At 41.8% G+C, this 26,157-nt stretch overlaps 1 protein-coding gene across 1 annotated transcript in view; it reads right to left on the bottom strand.

Moving 5' to 3' along the window:
• Window positions 1-2,487: 2,487 nt before the first annotated feature.
• The window catches only part of TFAP2D (transcription factor AP-2 delta), a 52,183-nt gene continuing 28,513 nt past the window's right edge, over window positions 2,488-26,157 (bottom strand). The window contains exons 7-8 of the mRNA XM_071547750.1: window positions 19,633-19,746; window positions 2,488-2,707 (exon numbers count right to left, since the gene is read on the bottom strand). Of these exons, the coding sequence (XP_071403851.1) occupies window positions 2,488-2,707; window positions 19,633-19,746 (334 nt within the window). The remainder of the gene's footprint in view (window positions 2,708-19,632; window positions 19,747-26,157) is intronic.

A 26,157-nucleotide genomic window follows, 5' to 3' on the forward strand; every position in this document is an offset into this window, starting at 1 on the left:
TTTTCTCTCCCTCAGTGTGGGCAACAGAAAAAGCAGAATGAGTTTTCTTTTCACTTTTAATCACAGTTATCTACTTTCACACTAAAGTATTTTATGTTCTAGGACAGCTCCACAATGTGAAGACCTCTCTGAGGATCATTCATTTGATTTTAGCATTTTTTCAGAAGTGCTGGACTGAAAAATTTGTTCAATAAAGTTTAAGTTTTTTGAGGCACTTATCTGATCTTTGTGTGTTAAGGAGATGAGTCCCATTGAGATACAGCTGTTTCCTTTGATGCATGGATGGTGCCCGGGTAGCACTAGACAGGTATCCAAGTTATAAACCTCTCATGAGCAAGGACAAATCTGGACAAAACCAGAGGATATTTTCTGCCCAGATTTCCTTAGGTAAGCAAACAGGGACTCCTTGTTTTCTGTGTTGTTTTCTCACCATGATGGCAGTCCTTACTGACCTCCAGAGGAACAGCCTCATGCCATAAGCACTTCATTTCCTTCCATACATTTGGAAGGTGAGAATGATCTGGTTAGTTCAGTTTGACTCCTTACATCATGTCTGTAAACACCCTTGGATATTTGTCACAGTCCCTAAATTTAGTCTAGAGCTCATCATCCAAGGAGTAATACATGCTAACAGCTCCTAGAAAGGTAAAATGTAGACTTGGCTTCCTTTATACCTGGCTGAGGAAAGTACACACTTTCAGGGCATTCCTCATCATCTCAAGATGTACTGTAAGTTCCTTTCGCTCTCTACTGATTGTAAGGAGAGGGGGATGATTAATCCATTTGTTGTCAGGTACAATGCAAAATTCCACCATTACATTCCAACTGCTATCTGTGGAGAATGACAGGCACTTCCAGATAATCCCTTCTGTCTGTCCTAGAGACTTGGCATGCAAGTCAAGTGGACATCTATAGTTATCTAATGCTGCCCTGGGATCCTCTAGCTTCTCCTCCAGGTGGGTGCAGTTCTACAGGTTTCAAGTCATAGCTATCAAAACTTTGTGGCTGTCTTAGATAATTAAACCATTCAAATGGTCCTAAACATTTACACTATATTATTTTCTACCATGGAAAGAGTTGAATTGTCTCTTGGAAGAAAAGGTCTGGTTCTGCTGATTTTAAATAGAGTCTAGATGGACAACATTAAGCCCTCCTGTAATACTATTCCTTTCTAACTTTATCAAAAGTTGGTGTCAAAGAAACAATAAAATGAGTTGAATAAAGGTCTTATTGAAGGAGGAGTTAGAATGTGACTGGAAAAAGTCCATTGACTCAAAGAGGTTTGAGCTCAAACTACGCCTCCCATGTTTTCTGTGTGAGGATGTGTGGTAGGTAGTAAAGTAAAATTTTAAAAGCATATTAGCAAGGTTATTACCACTCAACTGCTTTGGGACTAAGCCATTCTGTCTTATTTGTCATTTTGTTTTTATTTAATTTTCAGTGGCTGGATTCTGTTAGACCTTTGCACCTCAGATGGATTTATAAAGACAATAAAGCTGCAGAAACAAGCTGTTGAGGAAAAGAAAGCATCATAAAATCAGGCAACACAAAAGCTGACTCCAAATGCCTGCACTGATCATGTGGAACAGAGACCCAGGTATGTCACAGTGCTGTGGGACCAGGGTCTGAGAAAAGAGGGGACAGAAGCCCGTGTTGTCATTTAAACTGAAGTTCACGGAGGGATCAGGGCTCTTTCTGCAACTACCAAGATTTGTTTTTGTTTTAGTTTGCCACGCTCTTTTCACAAGGGATACCATGGTTGCTGCTGGAATGGACAGGACAGACCCCCAACAGGTTCTGGCCTCATTCCAGCACAGCTTTATTATACATTCCCGTGTGGAGATGAGCAGCCCACAACACAGAACAGTTCATTTGTCCCATGACCCAAGAATTCCTCTTTTGCCAGGTTTCCATATTGTTTTCCCAATGGTGAGTAGATCAGGCATTTCCAATGGATCAGAGGAAGCCCCTCTTTCAATCTATCCAGCATGCAAGCAAAGTCAGCGTGCTGGAACTGCATGTCCCACAGCTGATGCACTGACCCTAACTCTGCTGCCGGAGAAGAAAGTGCTGCAAATTTCATGTGCCACCTCAGCCAAGTCCAGAAGTGCTTATAAAAAACAGTGTTAGTGTATCATTCAGAACAATCAAATACTACGTGCACAAAAAAGCAGTTTAGAGCAACATAAATTTTAAAAAAGTGACAATTTCATCACACAATTACTGTACACTGCTGTTCTTAGGGTTGAATGCTTTCCTCTCACGCTCTCTCTTTCTCTCTGTTTTAATCTTTCTCTTTTTTATTTTCTTTTTTAATTTTCTTTTCCCGGTTTTTTTTTTCTTTCTTTTTTTCCCCCTCCATTTCTTTTTTTTTTTTTTTTCTTTTTGGATTTGGTCCACTGGAGATAAATTGCCCTCAATGATATATATATTTAAAAAAAAATATCAGCAGCAAGACTCTCTCGAAATAGATTCTGTTTGATGTAGCTAGTCTGTCTTTTCTGTTTTGCCCTCTTTCACAGCAGCCTCTGAAGTTTTCCGCAGGGGGCCTTTCTCCGAGTTGGCGTGTCCTTGGCCGGATTCCGCCGCTCCTCCGTTTTTGTGCGATGTGTGCTTTTCCAAGTAGTTCAGCATTTCACTGAGAACAGTTTGGAAAGTGCTGAGGGCAGCACATATTGCAGGAGTTCCAAAACCATGAGTGATCAAACTACAAATAGGAAAGAGACAGGAAAAAACAAAAAAAAAAAGAAAAAGAAATACACACACGCACGTAAATATCAATGCGCTTGCAAGCATCGAGGAGTTTACAGTGCATTCATTTTGCTACAGGGAAATTCAAGATTTGCACCCTAAACTATTTATTACCTGTGGGAGAAACAGAAAAGAAAGGAGTAGAGCCAAAGAGTAGACTATATACAGCTTCAAAGGTTGGTTTTGGTTGGAGCCTCACTTCTGCAACACTGTGGGACATACCCTTGCCTGATCCAGGCTGGCACAGGGTTGTTGACTTTAGAGAAGCCAAGAGAGGATCTGTGCCCTTGACTCTTCAGCACTGCTAATTTTCCAGTCCCAGAAAGTCTGGCTCCCCTTTTCTCATGTAAATAAAAGGAGTCCTGTGTGGTTTATTCACACTTCTTGATCAAACTTGGTTGATTTGATGATCATGGAAGTCTTTTCCAGCCTTTATGTTTCTGCAGCTCTTGAACATGACCTGATTATTCTGTGTGGGGGTATGACTGAATCTGCACTAGGAAATGCCAAGAATACAATCTCCAACCCTCAGTACAATTGGCATAGTTTGGCCATATCCATGTTGCTGAGCTCCTGGAGCATCCAGCGGAGTGAAATCTGAACTGCCTGTTGGGAATAGACCCTGGCCAATGCTAATGCCCAAGCAATGACTAGAAAGTGTTTTGCATAGGGCTAGTTTAGTCAGGCTGAACTAGTGGACCATCCTAACCAATTAATAGCAAAAATGTCCCACTTTCAACAATGCTGCCTTGGTAGTGTTGAATTTAGTGATACAGATTTACCCTGTTGCACCTTTCATCTAAATAAGGGGCTTTTTTTCAAGACAACACTTAGTTTTTCTTGTTGTTCCTGCACTGCAAAGTAGCTGAATTTTATTGAGTTTCATCAACTGAAATGAAGTATTAATGCAGCTTCCAGACAGAACTATTGTGGGTTAATCTCATCTCAGTTTAGAGAAGGATTTCAGTGCACACAAGTGTATCCACTGTGACTTGAGATGTTTGGGGTATCCAGTCTGGCTTCTACCTGCAGATCCAGAACTGTGCAAGTTTCCCACAGGTCCTGTCTTGGCTATCATCTCTGTGAGGATCATAGAATCACAGAATGTGTTGAGTTGAAAGGAACCTTAAACATCACCTTGTTTCAACCCCCATGGGCAGGGATACCTTCCACTAGAACAGGTTGTTCCAAGCCACATCCAGCGTGGCCTTGAACGCTTCCAGGGATGGGGCAGCCACAGCTTCTCTGGGCAACCTGTGCCAGGGCCTCACCACCCTAAGAGAGAAGAGTTTCTTCCTGATATCTTGTCTAACCCTGCCCTCTCTTGTGAGAAGACATTCCCCCTTGTCCTGTCACTCTGTGCCCTTGTTTAAAGTCCCTCTCCAGCTCTCATGGAGCTCCTTTAAGTACTGGAAGGAGCTCTGAGGTCTCCTCAGAGCTTTCTCTTCTCCAGGCTGAACAACCCCAATTCTCACAGATTTCCTCATAACAGAGGGGCTCCATCCCTCTTAACTGTCTTCTTGGACTCCTCTGGACTCACTTCAACTGGTTGATGTCCTTTCTGTGCTGGGGACCCCAGAGCTGCATGTAGCACTGCAGGATGTCTCACCTACTTTGGAATATCAGAAATTGCACTAGAGATAGATTTAAACTTCAATCACATTTGCCTAAATAATATGCTTACAGTATAGGCTGATCATTTAAGGGCCAAAGAAACTCAAGTTTTAATACATGTCTTGCTCTGGCAACCAAGTTATTCTCATTGTTATAATGACTCTTTTTGATAAGTGTCATGTGGGGAAAAAAAACCAAGAAAACCCAAAAAACCCTCCAGATTTTTCATTTTCATTAAGAAATATAAATGCAAAATTATTTGGTTGAAATGCCAGTGAAGCTTTTAAAAGCCATTCCAGTTATTCTGATTCTGCTGAGGAAAGAAAGAAGAAGAGAGGAACAGAATTTGAATTTGTGGATATTATTGAGAAATATATCCTGGATTGTGTGAGGGGAAAAACCCCCTACATCACAGTGATTATGGCAAGAAACCCTAACTATTTCTCATCCCATGCTAACTAAGACTTTGACCCTACAGCTCAATCTCTGGGTGTCTTTGGGACCACAAGAATAAACCCTGATTTAATGCAGAGACCCATGTTTAGGCCAGAAACAGGAACATTTCACTTCTGTGACAACCTGTCTCCTTTGCACTTGGGCTTTCAGTCTTTCCATCTCTCTTAGAAAAAAAAAATTAAAAAGAAAGCCCCAAAGAGAAAGAGGTTTTACAGGATATGGACAACTGCTGGACTGCATCCAGCTGGTGGCCAGTCACCAGTGGTGTTCCCCAGGGATCTGTGTTGGGTCCAGTCCTGTTTAACATCTTTATTGATGATTTAGATGAGGGGATTGAGTCCATCATCAGCAAATTTGCTGATGACACCAAGTTGGGAGGGAGTGTCGACCTGCTGGAAGGCAGGAGGGCTCTGCAGAGGGATCTGGAGAGACTTGAGAGATGGGCTGATTCCAATGGGATGAAGTTCAAGAAGGCCAAGTGCAGGTCCTGCCCTTTGGCCACAACAACCCCCTGCAGCGCTCCAGGCTGGGCACAGAGTGGCTGGAGAGCAGCCAGGCAGAAAGGGACCTTGGAGTACTAATTGACAGGAAGCTCAGCATGAGCCAACAGTGTGCCCAGGTGGCCAAGAAGGCCAATGGGATCCTGGCCTGTATCAAAAATAGCATGGCCATCAGGCCCAGGGCAGTGACCCTTCCCCTGTACTCTGCGTTGGTGAGGCCACACCTTGAGTGTTGTGTTCAGTTCTGGGCCCCTCAGTTCAGAAAGGATATTGAGGTGCTGGAGCGAGTCCAGAGAAGAGCAACAAGGCTGGTGAAGGGACTGGAGCACAAGTGCTGTGGGGAGAGGCTGAGGGAGCTGGGGGTGTTCAGCCTGGAGAAGAGGAGGCTCAGAGGTGACCTCAGCACTGTCTGGAACTGCCTGAAGGGAAATTCTGGCCAGGTGGGGGCTGGTCTCTTCTCCCAGGCACTCAGCAATAGGACAAGGGGGCACGATGGGCTCAAGCTGTGCCAGAGGAAATTTAAGTTGGAGATCAGAAAAAAATTCTTTCCAGAGAGAGTGCTCAGGCATTGGAATGGGCTGCCCAGAGAGGGGGTGGATTCACCACCCCTAGAGATTTTTAAATGCAGATTGGCCGTGGCACTGAGTGCCATGATCTGGTAAATGGAGTGGAGTTGGACCAAGGGTTGGACTCGATGATCTTGGAGGTCTTTTCCAACCCAATCCATTCTATGATTCTATGAGTCTATGTTCGAAGTACCAAAACAAACAAACAACCAACCAACAACAAAAAAACAAACACATTGGAAAGGCTCCAAGATATCTTTGAGGGTGACATTTCTGTCTGCTAGCCACGGAAAACCCGTTTGCTAGGAAAGCTGGTATCCCAGGAAAGACACCAAAATATGTGAACCCTAACCAAAATGAGTGTTCAATTTTCAAATAACTCCCCATTTCAGATTGGGAGTGGCAGAGTCTTTTATAAAAGGTCTCCAAAAAGCTATTAGCAAATAACTCGCATTTAGAATGTTTATCCATCAGTCTCCAGGCACTTTTCAAAGCAGGAATTTATATTTATCCCCCATTTAGTAGTGAGAGGAAAATGATAATTAAATATTTACAAGGAGTATTTTGCAGACATCAATTAATAATATTAAATGAAATTTAGACTGTTGAAGTCTGGATTGAAGCAATATCTGGATCTATAATTTAGCATCAAAAAGAGGTAAATATACTTCAGTTTAATTTCATTTTCTTTTCAGAAATGCCTGGCATAACAGAAAAATTAAAATAATAATAAACATCATTGTAAGTCATGTTTTAATGGCAGTAAAAAATAGACCATCAGCAAAATAATGACTTTAATAGCAGCAAAAACTAGACCAGAAGTAGCATATATATATGAGAATTTCAAGCCCTTTCAAATCACTTTAGGTGTCAGGTGATTTCAAGATTTTTTTGTTTCATTTTATCATAATTTCTTGCCTGCATAAGTCCAGATAAATGAAAATATGATGAAGTTTACAAGGTTTTTACACTGCTTGTGTGATTTTCTTGGTCTTGATTTGAGGAACTGACAATAATGAGACATATTAAAAGTATTTATCATCTTGCATGCCAAAGGAATTAGTTTATGTGTTTTAAAAGTTGGTAATGTATGCAATCATCCATGCCCAGTAGATGCAAATAATCATAGAATCATTAAGGTAGGAAAAGACCTCTAAGATCATCAAGTCCAACAATTAGCCCAGCACTGCCAAGCCCAATAATATACAATATCCTTTAATGACACATCTACATATTTTTGGACACTTTCCAATGTTCCAATGCCTGATGACCTCTGCAGTGAAGAAACTTTTCCACATGTCTAATCTACACTTCACCTGGCACAACTTGAATTCATTTCCTCTTGTCCTAGCCCTTGTTCCCCAGGAGAAAAGACCAACCATCACCTGGCTACAGTCTCCTTTCAGGTAGTTGTAGAGAGTGATAAGGTCAAGTAAATAGTAAATCTAACAAAGGATGAAGTGGCAACGAAACCTTCTGATCTACCATCTTTGAATTTTTCAATTTGAGTGCCAAAGGAATAATACTGTGTTCTCTTGATAGCTCCTTACACCATGAATAGTAAAATGGGAATATTACCTTGAAAACTTAGAGATTATCTCAGAAATGATCTGCAGCGGTAAGAACAAACTTGAATGTTTTGAAATTGTGAACAAGACTGCAGAAAATACTAGAATGGAACAAAATCTGATATTAAGCATGTAAGTGCAGGTGCCAGCTTTTAGGTATTTACATCAATAGTGCCTAAACTCCTATAACCAGCAAAGAGGACTCCATACAGTTTCCTACCTATCCACCTACAATGATTAGAGATGTCCTATGACATCTGGAACACCCACACAGATTTGCTAAATGGGATATAGGACCGAAACCAGCTTACTTTTGGGTGTTTTGACACTGTGTAGGTTTCCCTTACACATCTCACATTGTTGAGGCAACTGAATTGAGCCCTGGAGCTTCACTCAGTATAATCAGAGAGGTCTGGAGAATGATTTAGGATGTTAAATGGATGTTTCCCCTTTATGGCGAGCTGCACCATTCTCTGGCTACACTGAGGGCTCCATCAAGCTGAATAAAAACATGAACTGGGTGCTGTTTGAGCTGCTCTGTGGTAACAAGATACCTACGTCAGGTGAACGGATAATAATACAGAGGGTTTATAGAGGAACAGTTCCCTTTTAAAGCAACAGTGGACTGATGGATTATTTGACAGTATCTAAAAAGACTCAGCTCTATCTTGCCCTAGACCTTCACTGATGACATGGGAAGCTTAGATATCCATCTTACAAGGAAATACCCCAATAAGGCTCCTTTATTCTGAGCAGGATCTGAAACTTCTGGTTTGAAAACTAGTGCTCATAATAAAAGGACTTAGGGGGTGAGTAAGGGATCTATCTCCTTTACAGTTTAGCCTATTAATTACCAGTAATCATTATATATGGCAGCCCTTACCAACATAACACTGTATCTTTTATTAAAAAGCCAATACTCTTTTCAGTGAAATGAACCTGTAGAGTCTCATGGCAACTCTACTTTCAGTTCCTGATGAATATATTCTTCTCGGCAGATGGGGATATGCAAAGCCTATTAATTTTCCCAAGAAGCTTATTAAGGAAACCATTCTATAGAAAATTTCTAACCACCCCTTCTTGCCAAGCTCCTGTGAGGGTGTATTTTATTAGCCTCACTTTAGGTAATGAGCATGAAAAGGCCGAGAGATATTATCTTCTACTTTATCTTGCATTTCTATCAGTAATTCCCCTTGCTCTAATTTTGGTGGACTTTATTTCTCTGCAAGTTAAAGTCTTTGAAAAATGTAAGAAAGTTGGATAATTTCCCTTTGCTGATGAAAGTAAGTTTCAAGTTGGGGAGAAAATCTGATTTTACATTTAAATCAGACATGACAGACGGAAGATTAATGGCAAAGCATTCACATGTGTTTCCTGGAAGTCAAATTTAGCTCCCTGACTTTCCAGGCTAATTGAGCTCACACTGAAATTGGTTCATTTTTGGTGTGCTCCACACCTGTGAAAGGAGCTGCTTTCAATTGTCATACTTGCATTTGGGTATATAAGCCTAAAATGGTGGTTTCATAATAGAGTCTTCTGGGTATTCTTAGCTTTGTAGTACATCCCATCACAGCTCCCAGAAATTAACTTTATTGTTCTAAAAGGCAATGCTGAAATTTCTGAGTCTGGTGCTGAAGAGCTGCAGAAAGAAGGCAATGAATACCATGCCAACATATTATGAATCCTGATGCTCAAGGACATCCAGACCTGCCTCCAATTTTGCCCAGTGCTATGATGCAATTATGTCTGCTCATGTTTTAATGATGGCCTTACTTAAAAGTGAGAAGATCCAAGTGTGCCTGAAGGCTTGGAGTCTTGTTTGGCAACTACCTCAAGGAGTCCTCCATATCCCAGGCTGGTGAAGCTCTGACATGCAACAAAAGAAACAGATTCCCTCTTGGTGGGCAGGGGGGGAGGGGGGAAGGCAGTTAGAGGCAATCTGCACTGAGTGTTTACACCCTAATTTAAAATAAATAAGAACTTAAAACCAATCATAGAATCATAGAATCGATTGGGTTGGAAAAGACCTCCAAGATCATCGAGTCCAACCCTTGGTCCAACTCCAGTCCCTTTACCAGATCATGGCACCCAGCGCCACGGCCAATCTGCGTTTAAAAATCTCTAGGGATGGTGAATCCACCCCCTCTCTGGGCAGCCCATTCCAATGCCTGAGCACTCTCTCTGCAAAGAACTTTTTTCTGATATCCAACTTAAATTTCCCCTGGCAGAGCTTGAGCCCATCGTGCCCCCTTGTTCTATTGCTGAGTGCCTGGGAGAAGAGACCAGCCCCCACCTGGCCAGAACTTCCCTTCAGGTAGTTCTAAACAGTGCTGAGGTCACCTCTGAGCCTCCTCTTCTCCAGGCTAAACACCCCCAGCTCCCTCAGCCTCTCCCCACAGCACTTGTGCTCCAGTCCCTTCACCAGCCTTGTTGCTCTTCTCTGGACTTGCTCCAGCACCTCAATATCCTTTCTGAACTGAGGGGCCCAGAACTGAACACAACACTCAAGGTGTGGCCTCCCCAAGGCAGAGTCCAGGGGAAGGGTCACTGCCCTGGGCCTGCTGGTCACGCTATTTTTGATACAGGACAGGATCCCATTGGCCTTCTTGGCCACCTGGGCACACTGTTGGCTCATGTTGAGCTTCCTGTCAATTAGTACTCCAAGGTCCTTTTCTGCCTGGCTGCTCTCCAGCCACTCTGTGCCCAGCCTGGAGCGCTGCAGGGGGTTGTTGTGGCCAAAGGGCAGGACCTGCACTTGGCCTTGTTGAACTTCATCCCAAAGCAATCTTGAACTTCTTGATCAGACTTTCTCAGAACTTTGAATGTGGAAACTGCCCTGCGATTATCTAAATTCAAGAACACAGTAGATGACAGACAGTAAGATCTGACTTTTAATGGCTGTAAAGGAAATGGTAAAATATTTGTATCTCTTCACTTATACAAGTACTATCTAACGACAGGGATGAGTGCATTGACTCTGTGGTGCTTCTGCGGATTTCAAGATCTGCCCTGTGAAGGCTGTTCAGAGAATTAAATTGTGATAACTTTCCTTCAGAAGGTCACTAGGCCTAACCATGATACAACTTAGACTGATAGTGAAGGTAAAGAGAGAATGTGGCCAGTATATATTACAGGAATAAATAGTTGGGGGACCAGAGTGGCAAACAGGACAAACAGAAGTTGCGTTCAAAGTCAGCCCTCCATTTTTTTCCTGTTCCTAATCAAATCAGTGCATTAACATCTGTATGTCCTCCTAAGCAGATGGCCCTTCTTTTATGATGTGTAAAAGCAATAAGGTAAGAGGAGAGTGCTAGAGCTGATGCTCCCTATTTCCAAAACATTCTATTTTGTCTCTGTGTGTTTTTGACCTTGGGACTGACTTTCCACACTAGAAGAATTGCACAGGCAACATGTCTGAAATGCCCAAGGTGTATCTGAAACATCCAAGACTGTGGAGTGTTTCTGAGCTATAGACCAAATATTGCCTATTTTGTTAAATATGACAGTGCCTTAAATGTTTTAAGAAATATGAACTGCTGGATTGAAAAACAAATCAAGGGCATCTTGATAAACGTATATTTGGTTTCTTGCCATGATTATGGAACATTTTTGTTAATGAAGATAAAGAAAACAGATTTTCTTCTGTTTTCATGATTACATAAATTGTGACTTTAAGTGAATATGGTATCATAAAATTCCTGACAAAAATCATGAGCAATATTAAAAATTCACACCCTTCCAAAAGGAGAGCAGGAGAAGGTGACTGAGACCTTGCTATGGAAAGATCAAAGAAGGAATCCCTCAGAAAGGGAGTGAGGGAAAACTCTCAGAGGAAGGCACTCTAATACTTATGGTAAATAAAGAGACAAAGAAAATAATAAAAATAAATTTAAGTAGACAAAAAAACAAAAGGAAAGGAAAAGAAAAAGGAAAGATACAATTTGTTGTTTCCCAGTGCCTCAGCACTCTGGCTATCAGTGTGGTCCCTCTCATCTAAATCCAAAGCCTGTTTGAGTGAGCTCCTGAAAATCAGGGAACTCTAGAGGGCACCAGAGGTGTTTCACCACAAACTTCAACGTGCACCAAGTTTCTTGCAGTCCGTGCATCCCACCGGAAGGTTTGTGCTGCTAATCGACATGACTGGAATTATGACAACAGCTGCTCTACCCATTGATAAGCAAAGAAGCATAAAAAGAACAATATTAAAGGGGGTGAGCACATCTGTAAAGGCAACCCACAAGTAAGGCTTTGGGCTTGGATCCTTATTGCAGATTAAAAAACAGACTGAGCTTCAAAACCCATTTCATTGCTCCCTTCTCCCCTTCAGAAAGAAGCATGTTAGTTTCTCACTGCTCTCCAAGTCTGAGACTCTGGTTTCTTGTCTGTCACTTTCTGTGTCACCTCGTCAGGGTGATGCCAGGCACTGGCAGGAGGCTGACAGCTCCAGGCTCAGCGAGGAGCTAAGAGACAAAACTGTCTCAAATAGTTTCATGGGAAGAGTGTTTCATATCAGCTGGATGGCTCGACAGAACACACAATAATCCGTGAGGATGCTGATTGCTTTCATTACCTGACTTTAGTATTCTGAACTTATTTTTTTGTGTCTGTTTTCATAAGGTTTTTACACTGAAAAGAAGTGTCACTTGCAAGAAAGCAGTTTCCCCTTTGCTGTTTTGCTGTCTTTATCTTTTATATATAAAATAGAAGATCTGGATGTGATTTTGCATTTTGATGAAATCTAACCTTGAAGTTAAAGGATCAAATACAACTTCAGTAATCGGTGGGTGTTCATCTTTCCCTATATGATGGATGGAATTAGTAGGACATCTGAAATTTCTGAACACTCCAGATTCACAAGTGTCCCAAAAGCAGTCAAAGAAGTGCCTATACCAAACTTTACCAGTGCAGAAAGCAACACTAAGAGGATGACTAATGAGGTCAAGGAGTCTGTATGTATAAACCAAGACACAGACCTCTTGACTATAATCCCAGTAAGTCTTCTCTTTGAAAGGTTTTTGTGTTATGTTTTTGGCTTTCTAGCACAGAACAATGGTAATTCTTGATGGGTTTTCTGGTGATTCTAGTTGACATGAGGTTTTGAGGAACTACAAGAGAATTCTGTCAGAAAGGAAAAAAAAATTATTGCTATTCTGATGCAAGGGCAGGTTATGAAGGCAAAGACATGAAGACACAAGTCAGTGTGACTTTGGGGTTCCTGGCTGAATCTCAGATATCACAGTGGAATGGAAGAGAGAAGAAGGTACATGCTCTTTCCACTCAACAGGAGAAAGGTATTATCTAAAATAAAATTAAAAGAAAATAATTACTAACTTACTGCTTTAGACATATGGTCCAGTTGGAGGGATATCTTAAATGGTGATCCTTAAACTGAGGTCTGGTTTGATATTTTATCAGTAGATTTAAGCATGAAATGAGTAAAGCAGGATCCTAGATCCAGAACTCCAGCTTTGGTTTCATGCAGAAGCCACTACATGACAATTATGACAACATATCACGATATAACAATACTCATGGGCTCTCATTCTCTGACCAGCCTTAAATGTCCCTCTGAAAAAGGAAACAGCTTCAAAAGGAGGGTTGGAAAGTAAACACACAGGTTAATCCATGTAGCCAGAGATGGTATGAGATGTTTAGGATATCTATGAGGTTTTTAGATGTGATGTAGGACTCACAAAATACCCCTAGACTGAGGGAGTAGCAGATGAATGTGAGACAGGATGTCCTTTTCACCTAAAATGACCCTAGATCTCCAGATTTGACAGGCAGATAAATCTCCCTAAGGTTCTTAATTGAGGTTTGGATATGCCCTTAGTCATCTATACCCATCTTAGTGAAGAGTGTTCAGTCTTCTCTGATCATTAGTGGTCAGCATAGCCTGGCCTCATCTCCATCAGTCAAGCATTTTTACCTCAAAGTCTTGGCCATACCTAAGCTTTCAGTTGAGAACAGTCTCTTGACTGAGATAAGGATGGCTTGTGCCTGGCAATTGTTTGGGACTTAAAGGGTTGGTCTTGGCCAGATACATACAAGGAACTACAAGAGCAGTCATACATTACAGACAATTTTGGCTCAATGTCCAGGACCTTACACACACAGTGTACTGGGTTAGTTTTCATATACTTTTTGGGATGTCCTAATTTCTTCCTGTCTCCATTCCTTCTCTGAAATGTGACAGAAACATTTGCCTTCTTCAGAGCAGGAATCTCTGGAAAGTGCAAAACTACTACAAAGATGAGTGATATGGAAGTTAAACTCTACCATTTCCCAACTGACACTTAAGATCTGACTGCACACAACAAACAGGAAAAGGTTGGAACTTGGAAAAGGTTGAGCATGCTGGTTCCAGAACCAGCAGAAGAACCTGTTAGCCTGTAATGTCATCATTCAGCTCTGAGTTAGAGGCAGGATTGTGATGTTGGAGGTTATCTTGGGCTTCACCATCTCCCATAACAACTACCTATCTCCTACAGAGTGTCTATGAGCTCTTGTGTCTCCAGGCAGTCCAGTTTTCACCTGCTGTAGGTCATAATTGTCCTGCTTCACCATTTCCAGGTTTTTCTAAAGTGAATTATTCTCAGAGCCTTATTTTGTGTTTTGTTACATCCATATTTTTTTCTTTTCTTTCTCTAAATATTCCAAACACCCTTTTTCCTCCCATCACCTTGGATAACTGAGAGCTGTCTCTCAGTTTCACTGAGCATAAAACCTGGTTCTTTCACCAGATCTGAATCCAAAACCAATGAATGCTAAAGAAAGATTTATGTCACCTTTCTGTCCCGAAAAAGTGCAGCTGAAACTTCAGCTGCACTGACATCAGTAGGATTTGAAACTGATTTAAATTTCAGGAGAAATTAAAACCCCAGCTTTTCCCTCTTCCCTATAGAGATGCCTGCACATGTACATAGAAGCCTCACATGATTCTGTAAGGTTTTGGGGAGAAGACCTTCGAATTATAAGTAATAGAAGGCATTTTAAAAGTAACCAAGTTTTATCCAAGTAATTTCTTTTTCATTTTTCTTTCTCTTCCTTTCGTCTCACTCTTGCTCTCTTACCCTCCCTTTCCAGTTGCTCACTTCCCTTTGAAAGCAAATGATGAGAATAATATGTTACTCTTATTTAAGCTGTAGAAAATTGGGAGTTCTTTTCTAGTAATGTGTTGACTTTGCTCTCTTCTGCGGCAAAATCATAAATGCCTTTACACAGATCAGCCTTTAGAGCTAAAGAGATACTCATGTATCTGGACAAAAAGCCTGAGCACTTAGTAATGGAAATGGACTTTTCCAGTGTCTTGTTTGCCCTGTGGCTGATTCTGTCCTCAGAAACTGGGTATGGAATAGCTCAAGTGGTGGCTTTCGGACCAGGCAAACCCCACAGGACTATCTGTGTTCAAGGTGTTCAAGGGCAGGCTGGGTGGGACTCTGAGAAACCTGGTCTGGTAGAAACTGTCCTTGTCCAAGGCAGGGGGTTGGAACTAGATAATCCAAATCTATTCCAATCCTTTCAGCTCAAAGAAGAGCTGAATGACAGCTTGGGCAGCCCTACAATGTATCACTTCTTGAACTCACATTTACATAATGTTTAGAAATCTGAGCTACCCCAACACTTAGCCCATGATGTTTATGATCCAGCACTGACAAGGCTGGACTTCTCTCACTCTAAATTTATAGCACAGGTAAGGCACCTGACTGGACTGTAATAAGGGCTGGTGCTTCCATGAGTTCTCAAGTTATGCATTGACAGTGCTAGTTAGGCCAGACAAAAAAAAAAAAAAGAAAAAAAAAGAAAAAAAAAAAGAAAAAGAAAAAGAAAAAAACAAAACACCAAACAGAAATTCTGCAAATAAAGAACAGCACAGAGAGCCAATACCTGTGCACTGACACTACATTTGTTTGCTACTATCAATATATATGAAGTTATCAAGACAACTTCATCAGCCCACTGATAACTCAAGTTGTCAATATAACTCCTCTGCAGTAAGACACTCCAAAATGTATTGAAAAGGGAGGAATGTCAAATGAAACAAATGCAATACAACCCTGGCTCAGGTAGTGCACACTATTTGCTGCTATGAATTTAAGGGTCTACAGAATTGTCTGTTCATGATCAAACAATATTGGAAAACCATTCTTCATGGAGCATTGAGTTTTCTGAATTCAGGCCAGATGGACATCTCAGATAGCAGCAGGAAAAAACAGGTTTGTACCAGGGGTGTAGAAAAGCCTCTGTTTTTTTTGCATAAAGTTGTGCAAAATTCAGCAGTTTTCAGGTGCACTGGCAGCTCTTTTGAAGATTTCCCCTGTTTTATGCTTTGTGTGAACTTTGAGTTTGGAGTTTGAGCAAACCCAGCAATTCTGATCCCTTCATGGGGACTATCCTGTACTTCAAGTTGGACACATGTTTACAGATCTTGATGAATTGGGACTCGGCAGAAAAACTTCAGAGAGAAGTGTGGGCTTGAGGATTAACAACATAGGAAACAGGAAAAACTGCTTCAAACTGACCTGTGCCAATCTGTGAACCTGAGTCTTAATAATTAACATTGAACAACTAAGATCACATGGCAGTGGAGCACACAATTCTACAATTAACAGCTGTAGGGTCATTTGTTCCTAAAGAGAATTCCCTTTCACACTGAGTTGGTAGCACCTGGATCCTATTCCACTATATGGATCAGATGTTATAGCTATTCTAAAAGTCTTTCATTATATTAACACTTAATAATAGAGATTTGTGTGATTCGTCTGAACTTTTGTGTTCATAACAAATCTTTGTCTTTCTTACATCATGCACAGAATCATAGAATGGCATGGGTTGGAAAGGACTTTAGAGACTGTCTAGTTCCAACTCCCCTGCCATGGACAGGGACACCTTCCACTAGATCAGGCTGCTCCAAGCCCCATCCAACCTTTAACACTCTCATGGGCATACATATAGGTAAAAAATACCAACTTAATCACCTTGCGGTGTCTCTGCTGCCTTTATTGTGATTTACAAGGCAAAATTTCTGACCCTCTTCTATGTATACTAAATCTGCATGAATAGTACAAAACTATATAAGCTTTGGCATGAACAAAAGTCAGCTCCTATTTGATAATGGTTGAAAACCATGTTATTTCTATGCTAAAAACATTCACAAAATGTTATCAGAGATTCCAGAGAAAGACTGACTTATTCTTGTCAAATAAAATACTTTAGTTGCATCCCCACCTAGAGAATTATTCAGCATAGAAACAGAGAATTTATTGGGAAAAGCCCCAGAGTTCTGGAGTGAAGGTATAAAGGAAGAAGCATGTTCTATTGAAAAAGCATATGATAATTTTGGGATGACAGCATGGAGTCACTGCTGCAAACTTATGTCTCCTCTGCTATAGATCTATTTATATACCACAAACAGCTCTTGGGCATTTTGGTCATAAATAACATTAATTTCATATGTATAATCAGGACCAGCCACTTACTAAGACCACTCAATAAAACCAAGCGATTTGTCAGAAGCAGTCTGTGTTGGAAACTTGTCTTAAAAAACAGTCAGTGCTCCTGGAAAACATGGTGAATCACACCTTCTCTGCTATTTGAAACATACTCAAACATTTTCTGTGTTATTTGGAGCATCTTATGGCTGCCCCATCCCTAGAAGTGTCCAAGGCCAGGTTGGACAGGGCTTGGAGAAACCTGCTTTAGTGGAAGGTTTCCCTGCCCATGGCAGGGGATTGGAGCAAAATGAGCTTTAAAGTCTCTTCCAACTCAAACCATTCCATGATTCTATGATATGTAATCTCAGGAAGACAAGTAGTGGCAGGAGGGGTTTGGATGACCTAGGAGTGAAGACTGCTGGATTTAGGGGATGAGAATAATGACTTTTTTGCCTATACTAGATTTAGCTGTTTACAGTGTAAGTGTCTGGTGTGGTTGGACAAGCTCCTATTGAGTTGGAAGTCTAGACCAGACTGTTCAGTCAGTGGAGTTTAGGGAGAAATTGATGTTGATGGCTATGTTAGACCTGCTTAACTGTACTTCAGATTCCACAGGCTACACAGGTGAGGTCCCCAGAGGCCACAGCAGAAGATACACAGCTGGCTGAAATGAAGGCACCTGCGCACAGGTGAGTAGAGTCAAAAGTCTGGCTCAGAAGCTGATCTGACCTCAACATCTCTACACTAGGTGGAAAAGGAATATGGTGTGAACTCAGCGTCTGGTCCTGGCAACATTCATTATTCCCCAAGCACAGCCAGAGAAGACAGTGTAATTTAAATCTAGGGAAGCATCTCTGTAGGATCAAGACCTGCGTTCAGGTGCCCATCTTCAGTCCAACACTTAGTGCCTACAGGAGACATGAAAGTACTGAATGATCCAGGAGCTGCTTGCAGAAGATTTGTACTCTAACCTAGTGAAGTGTAGCAGAGAAAAAAGGATGGGAGCTGTACCAGTTGACAGCTGTAGTAGCTGAAGCCTTCAGCATTTTGTCTTGACTGTTATTTCTTTTTTAAACTCAGGAATCCTTGGTGATTTGCTACCTCATACCACATGTACTCTGTGTGCACATAATAGGGAATTATCTACTTTTCCACAAGCTTAGGTAGCCCATTAAAATCCTCCTATGAGTATTCTGCATAAATGTTATTCCCTCGGTGTGTAAGTGTAGTCAAGTGTTTTGGAGTGTATGTTTATACAGGAAAGTGATACGTGTGTGCATGTGCATGAGGAGTGAGGTTGCCTAGAAGTGTTCATATACACATAGAATGGACACAGATGTGTGTTAGAATAAAGAGGAATGTCAGTAATGTGTGCGTGTGTGAACCAGGAATTACACTTGCCTCTCCTCACACTCTAACACAGAAGATGGAAGAAGTGGGATGGTGGATATTTTGGATTCTATTCAAAGCCTGAGCGACTAAACATAAGTTATCTCAGCACCTGGCTGTTGGGTGCCTCATGCTCTATCAGAATCTTAATGACTAGCATATGTTGGGATATTGGATCACAGAAGTTGTCTGTCCAGCCAGTGAAAGAAGAGTGGCTCAGCTGGCTGTGCCAAAGAGCATGCAGCATCATTCTAAGTCTTTAGAGGACTGTAAAATCTGCCTCATGTTATAATCTGTAAACAACCCTCTGGAACATTTCTTTACATGGTGATATTTTTCATAAATCAGCTAATGAAAAACCTGTAGCCTCAGCTGGTTGTGTATTCCCCTCTGTAGTAGGAGTAAAGATGGGAGCACCTCTAGGATGTTTCATCAAAGTTATCTTTGATAAATATCTTAGATGACCCCACTATTTCAAAGTGGCCCTCTGGAAGTTCCCACCTCACTCTTGACTGTATCTAACACAGAGCCTAAAGCAAAACCATGAAATTGCACAGCAACTCCTAGGCTAATAAGTCTTTCTGATCCCAAAGCATCTATACACTTTTATCCATAACTTGGATAAGATTTTGATGAAGTTTGGACTTGGTATCCATGTACCATGGGTATTTGTCTTCATAGCAGCTTCTTAGACTGTTTAAACCAGTTCATTAAATATTGCTAGGCCACAGGCCCAGGAACTGAGGCTAAATATAGCAGCAGTCTCTGGCTTTCATTCTCCCAGACTTTTCCAGGGTGTTGTTCAGGAATTAGTGCAGCAAAACTGTTTTAGTAGGTAATGTACTTTGAAACCAGTCTGCTTCAGAAGACAAAGAGAGTTAATACCATGGTCATGATAAGATGATCAAATGGTCCCAGGGACACAGAAGAGGTTTGGGAAATTCAGTTAATTTGGAAGGATGCAACCTGTTCCTCCTTTTATTTCTACTTTGATTATTTTATATTGGCTCTGAACCTGAGTTTCTACACTTCTGGACCTTCTAGTTGTGTCTTGTGACCTGGCTCACACCTAGAACCAGACAGCTTTCTGGCCTGGTGGGGAGATTTGGCCAATAGACGTAGAAAATTACTCTACTCAGACTCTGGCCCTAGAAGCAGGTTCAATGCAGTGAGCTTGGACTACATTGCTGGGAAAACCTGCACTTTTAATTGGCACATACAACAGGGATTATGGATGTTAAATATTTATTTGGTTGTCTTCTAGGGAAAGGAACAAATACCACTAAAACATCACTTACACTCTATATCAAACTTATGGATTTTAGTTAATTTAGTTCCTCTTTCAAAATCGTACCTGAAATGTGTTAAATGTCTCTGGATGTCGAGGTCTAATATTGGAGTCGGTCTGGAGGATCCGAGGGGTGATCTGTCTTGGCTTAAAAGGTCCTGGAATTCTTTACATATTTGTCTAAAAGGAAAACAGAAATCCTGAAATAAAACAGGTGTAATCTTTTCATAACACTGTCACCTTATCCTGAGTGATCTCATTCATAACAGAATTGCTTGGCACAGGTGCTGTTACACAAATTAAAGGCAAACAAATCCATCTCTTGCTTCCCTGCCCCAAATTCTCAGAGCCAACAGCATACAGAATCTCTTGAACAGGAATAGCTACCCTCTGGAAGCATATTAACACTTACAATTTAGAATGTGATTTGTCTCCTGAATTGGCCCCAGTTTGGCAGAGTTAAGCCTGGCTTAACTCACCTACACTCAAAGCAATGCTTATGGTTAAAGAAAATTATGAACCAGCATTAGAATATACCTGAAATGTGCAAATTTTGCTTTGTATAATTACACCAATACTTGTACATTTGCTTGTGTGCACTGGTTTATTTGCATGTTGAAGTATTGGATTTTTTGGAATTGCCCTCTTAACCCCCAGCCCTTAAGACAAATTGAGCAGTAGAAGTTGTGAAAGAAAAAACTCTTGTAATGAAAATTAAGACTGTCTTGTCTGGTCTTCCTCCAGCATAGTAGCCTGTCTTCTTTGTAAAGGATGGATGTTTTTACTGTCTTCCCCCTCCCCTTCAGGCCTTATCTCAGGTTTCTCATGACACCTCAGCACATGATCATTAAATTTGTTCCCTGGGATTCCTCAATATAGAATGTAACACAAGGAAAGACATGAAAATAAGGCCTTTTCAGTCTTGTGATGTTGTTGTATGGCATCTATTTAGAAATTAGCCTAGGAACATTATACCAATACACTCTTTAAAAAATCAAACCAAATGGGTTCTATTTAGCTCATGTCCTCAGAAGAGTGATAGCTGAACCATGGATGAATAGACGCCACTTAATTTCACTTTGATGCCAAAAGGGTTTTTTTAATTTTTCAATTTTCATATTTTGTAGATTTTAGGAACACAGTAGATGTAATGCTGTAGATTTTATTGAATTAATATTCAGCAGCTTGTAGCATAAAGTCCTTCTATCTCTACCCCTGCTCCAGAACAGGCAGCTGAGATCTGCCAGCTATTTAGTCTCTTCCTCAAGGTACCAGATTAAAGCATATCAGAGAGAACATAAACATGGAGCAGCGTGACCCGAAGCCCTGGAGAGCATCCAGAGAACCTTTGTGTGCTGAAGAAGAGGAGGTGGATGAAGACAGAGGGTCCCAACGACCCCAGCCCCAATTCAACAGGGGTGGGAACTGGGAGGGGACAGAGGTGGAACTGGACATGTGGACAGTAGTGATTGGATAGGTTATATTATAAAAGCTGTAGAACTCAGAGCTTGTGTGCACGTCGATGTATTCCTGGATGAGCAGGGCTGCTCATTAAAGTGCCTGCCCATTGTCTTATCTCCTACAAAACTTGGCTCCGAGTCTTTTTTACAGACTTTTACAGCAACACTTGGTTTATGATACAGTTAATTAAAAAAGGAAAAATGACCTCTCCAAGTTAGCATATAGTTCTCTATTTCCTGTATTGGAAATATAGACACTGATGAGGGGGCAGGAGGGAGTGATCCCTTCCAGATGATCAGGACACTAGTTGGGTTGCCTGATACTGGTGGCAGTGACTAAATGTAACCTAGTTGACAGTGCCACCCAGTAAAGTACAGAGTGCCAGGGATCATCTTCACACTTGCATGCAATTTGTTACTGTCTGATAACATCAGTACAGTTATGCTCTTCCAGTTCCCTAAATACTGTGGCTTCCTGAGAATAGACCCTGTTGCAGACTATCTCACAGAACATGCCCAGAAGATATTTGAGAGAATTCAATGAGCCATTCTAACATTTTAATAACATGGACAATTGTAAATCTGATGACTCAGTGTGTGTGTGGTTTATTTTGTTTGCATAGATGGAATCCCCATGCTTGGGGCCACTGAAGAGCATCTCTCTGGTCCGTGATCCCTGTTAGAAGACTCATTGTACATCTGATCCTAAATAAAGTTTGGGTTCTTCATTGAAACTCTTGTCTTTTGGGACAGAGGCCTAATGGAAGAAGAAGTGGGTAAACTCAGCTTCTTGGTCTTTAAAAGGTCCTTCACTGCTGAATTACAAGCACAAAAATTATACTGAACTGGCTTTATCCTTCGCTATATCACTGTACAAGATGGTGACACAGACCTTAAATACTAAAGCTCTCTCCTCCTGACTAAGAAGAGAGGAGATGCAAAAGCCTATTTCCTGCTGTGCTGCTGGACCCCTTCCAAGTCTTATTTCGGTAAATGCTTGTCATCTGTATGGACCCAGACACTGACTGCTTGAAAAGACAGCATCATCTTAGCCTTTCAGGCAAAGAGAGGTATTCAGCAGAAATGTATGTAAATGCAGCATACAGTTTTAATGAATCAGGTCCTTAGAGGAAAAACAGTTCCTTTCAACAACTGAAAACAGTCAGTCATTTTGGCTTCTAAACAATCTACTATCCCCAGTCGGCCCTGTCAGCTCTGCTCTTCTCTCCTTCCTCCAACCTCTACTTTCTACCTGTTGAAAAAGTTCATCTTATAAGTTCTTTTATTTTGACAAAGGAAAGTGTCAGAACCAAGTGTGCAATTAAGTTCCCTTCCATCTTCACGTGTCAAAAGTCTTTACTGAATGTTGGCAGAAAGAAAAGAAAAAAACTTTTTTATTATACATGAAAACCTGTAAAAGGCAGTAACCTACTTTTTTTTTTTTTCAAGGGGATTTCTAGACAAAGTGGTGTCTCAAAGCCTCTACTACCAATAAAACATCACCTGGGGTAGTGACAGGGAGAGGGGCTGACAGTTATTTGCTGAGCTGTGCTGTGATTTTGAAAAAGCAAAGAAAGATGACTGTGCTGTCCTAGGGAGCACAGATTGACAACAAAAAGTCCTGGTCACTCCTGCATGGGAGACATCTAATGATTCATGATACGTGGTCAAATGATCCGGTATGACGAGGAAGAGATTAAAAATTCTTTACTGTGTCAGAACAAGAGCCCCTCTAGTCCATGATCACTAGCAGTGACCACAGAAAATGTCTGTGTTGAGTACAAGAGTGGGACAAGTGTGAGCCCATGCTTCTGATTTACTCCCGGCAGAGTTGCCAGGCACCCAAGGACCACATATCAGAGAAGTGTCATGAGCCAGTTTTTGATTGTTCTGTGCTGGCTGTAGTCAACTCCACAACAAAATTATTATTCATATTATTCTGGTTTTGTCTGTCTAAATGTGTGTGTATCTTTGTCTCACGTGGAAGGCCTTGTGCTGTGACACTGTGGTGTTTCCCATGGGACATTGCATCTTCATCAAGCAGAATAATTGACATGGCCTTCAGCAGTTTTATATCTGTCCCAGCTGCAACCTGGTCAGGTTCTGCCCCCTTTGTATAGTCATTCAGGGTCTCCCACACCTCTAGGCAGTTAATGCCTCCCTGCCATCCGATCCCGTCAGATCTCGGAAGCTCAGCAGGGTCAGCCCTGGATGAGTACTTGGATGGGAGACCTCCTGGGAAATGCCGGGTGCTGTAGGTTCTAGTCCTGAGGACTTCACTGGCACCGTCCAAGCTCACTCGGCCGTGGCAGATGAACCTCAGGACTGAAACGGTGGGGCCAGTTCTGCACACGCTGAGCCTCACCTAAAATCCACTGCGCAGGCTGGAAGGGCCCACCCACGTGGGGACAGCCCTGCCCAAATCTGCGATCGCGAAGCTGAGCCACACACACACACCTCTGCAAGGTGAATTAACCCATGTTTAAAGACCATCTAAAAACAGGTCCCCTATTCCTTTTTCCATTTCTGTGTGAATTGAATACATATCTTGAAGTCTTTTGAACATGCCAATGTTAACAGGCCAATATCAGTACCCTTTGGTCAGAACAGTGACAATTCAGGGGGCTTTTTAAGCATCTTGCTCTGTCCAAACAATCATCCAGTCAATCAAAGGAAGTGAAAGACATTCATAAAGACACTGGCTTCTCAGATTGTTTATGCCTTTCTTGCCCTTTCAGCACTTAACCAAAGCATGTTTCACTCCCATCTTGTCTTTGTTGACACTGGTGTTCAGTAGTGTATACTGGCTATACAGCCCAGTCATCTCTTCTTCCCATGGTAATTGTCAGAGAATGCTCTGATTCTTCATTGTCTAGACCATAATATTATTAGAACAGGCCATGGCACCATCGTGTTATATTAATTTGTACAGTCCTAGGCAGGTCATGAGTTAGCAAGTGTGAGATACCATTTCTAGCAGGTAGTTTTACACAATGTACAGGAAGATCAGGTAGTTTAGTACAATGAACGCAGTTTGTCCCATGATGGAAAATGGTCTTGTTTTTGTTGGCTGTATTACTATCATTGTAGCCTCATAGCAGGGTAGGGCTGCACAGGACAGTGAAGAGAGTATTGCCTTAAGCTCAGTGGTCTCCACGTGTCAAAGAGAGCTGTTGGCATCTAAAGGAGCAGTCTTTAGTCTTCACTAGTCCATGGGCCACAGTTCTGAGCATGGCAGATAAACTACTTCCATTCAGGGTGAGTGGATTGCTTGAGTACAAGGTACAGATGGCCTTGAAGACAAGGAGGCCTGGGAGCTCCTACTAGACCCCAGAGACTTCATCATTGTAGAGATTAAGGGCTCAGTTTAGTACCCACATGTACACATGTGGTACCCAAGACATCCATAATAACAGGCAAGACAAAACAGTAGCAAAAAAAGGCCTTTGAGCTCCCAGAGCAGCAACTCATAACCAAGCTGGATAGCACAGTGTAACTCAAATTGCTGCAGGTGTTTGTGTTTGGGCAATTGAATTGAGCCACTGAAGTTGGATGTCTAAATCCAGAATGGAATTTCACCTATGTTCTAGGAATTGTTCTTTCTCCTTATTTTTCCTCAATACCCCATATGGGGAAGATCTCACCAAAGACACTTCTACAGGTTTCTGGCTCTGTCCCACAGTGGACAACAGCAAGACACAGAGCCTGTGGCACTCCAGTTATTTCCATAGGCAAAGCTTGTCATGGATGATTTTACCACCCTGGGATTTCTGTGTCACTTTTGGTGGCAGCATAACAATCCACCACTATTTTTGGTGTCACAACCCATAGGCTCATGAGTCAGGGAAGTTGTGGAGTTACTGAAACTGCAAACTTAGAGCTTAGGTGAGACTGGTGAGCAATTGAAACTCCGGTTGATTGTCTAGAGTACGTTGTATCAGACATGTGGAAGCATGTCTGGGAAATGCCATGATGTCATAGACCTGTTTCTCCTGTAGCCCCTGGACAGGACTGGACTGTGAATCACTGTTCTCCTTGCAGGCAGGAGAGGGCAGTAGTAGCACACACATTGACCCGTCGGTACCTGTTACCAGGCACTGATTGCCGTAGGATGTGGCCTTTGTGTTATAAACAGACCTCTCTGCCCAATTTCCTGGTACTTTTAACTGACAGGAGAGGGAAGAAAAGTAATTTTGTTCCCTGCAAGTGCATGATAACAGCCTACAAGTCCAAAGTTCATGGCGGTTGGAGGATTAATACGTGCCCATGACTCCCAATGGAGTTATGGTAAAGGAGTGTGATAAAGGAGGTATGGAGTGGTGAGAAGGGGCAGTGAGAGTTTTATGTGCCCCTCAGTCAGACAGCCTCTGGGGACAGGATATAACAGTGACACACTAATTATTGCAACCCATGGTAATATGATTATCACTAGAGCAAGATAAAAAATGGGAAGATTTGTATCATTATGGCTGACTGATGTTTCATAGATGGGGCACATCCTCCAGCTGGGACAGTTTGCTGTCTTAACTCTTGATTAGGCTGTGCTGCCCAGAAGTATGATCAGCTCTTACACTGTTAGGGTAGCAGGTTGTTAATGGGCTGCACAGCAATGTGGAGACAATTTGCTGCTTCTTGTCCACTGGTTTATTCTCATGCCCCTGAAACCCCTTAAGCCATTAAAACAAATATGGATGGAGGTAAGAATGAGATCATATTCCACTTAAGTTATTCCTTTCAATGCACAAATGAATTAGGAACACAACATGTAAGGTCTCTCATCACCTTTGCAACCAGAAAATGCCCCCTGAGTTACATGGTGATCCTTTTATCACCCCAGGAAAGGATGAGAGGCTGTATTCATGGGATTCACAGGCCTGAGATGTTTTGGTACATCTTGTCTCTGGGTCACCTTCAGAGCAAAGAGCTCTAGATATAAGGGGACACCAAGGCCAGGAAGCTTGGCAGAGCAGAAGGACATTGGGATACACAGACATTCCTATTGCTGGGCAGCCCTCTCCCTTACTCCATGGTGAGTCCTCTCAGTCAGATGTATCACAGCTTGGGTGATTTACAAATATTTCCAGCACTGAGATGATGACTTGAGATCCTGGATTTCTGGCCTCAGCTCTAC

This window comes from Pithys albifrons, chromosome 2, assembly GCF_047495875.1.
Source record: "Pithys albifrons albifrons isolate INPA30051 chromosome 2, PitAlb_v1, whole genome shotgun sequence".
Taxonomy (NCBI): domain Eukaryota; kingdom Metazoa; phylum Chordata; class Aves; order Passeriformes; family Thamnophilidae; genus Pithys; species Pithys albifrons.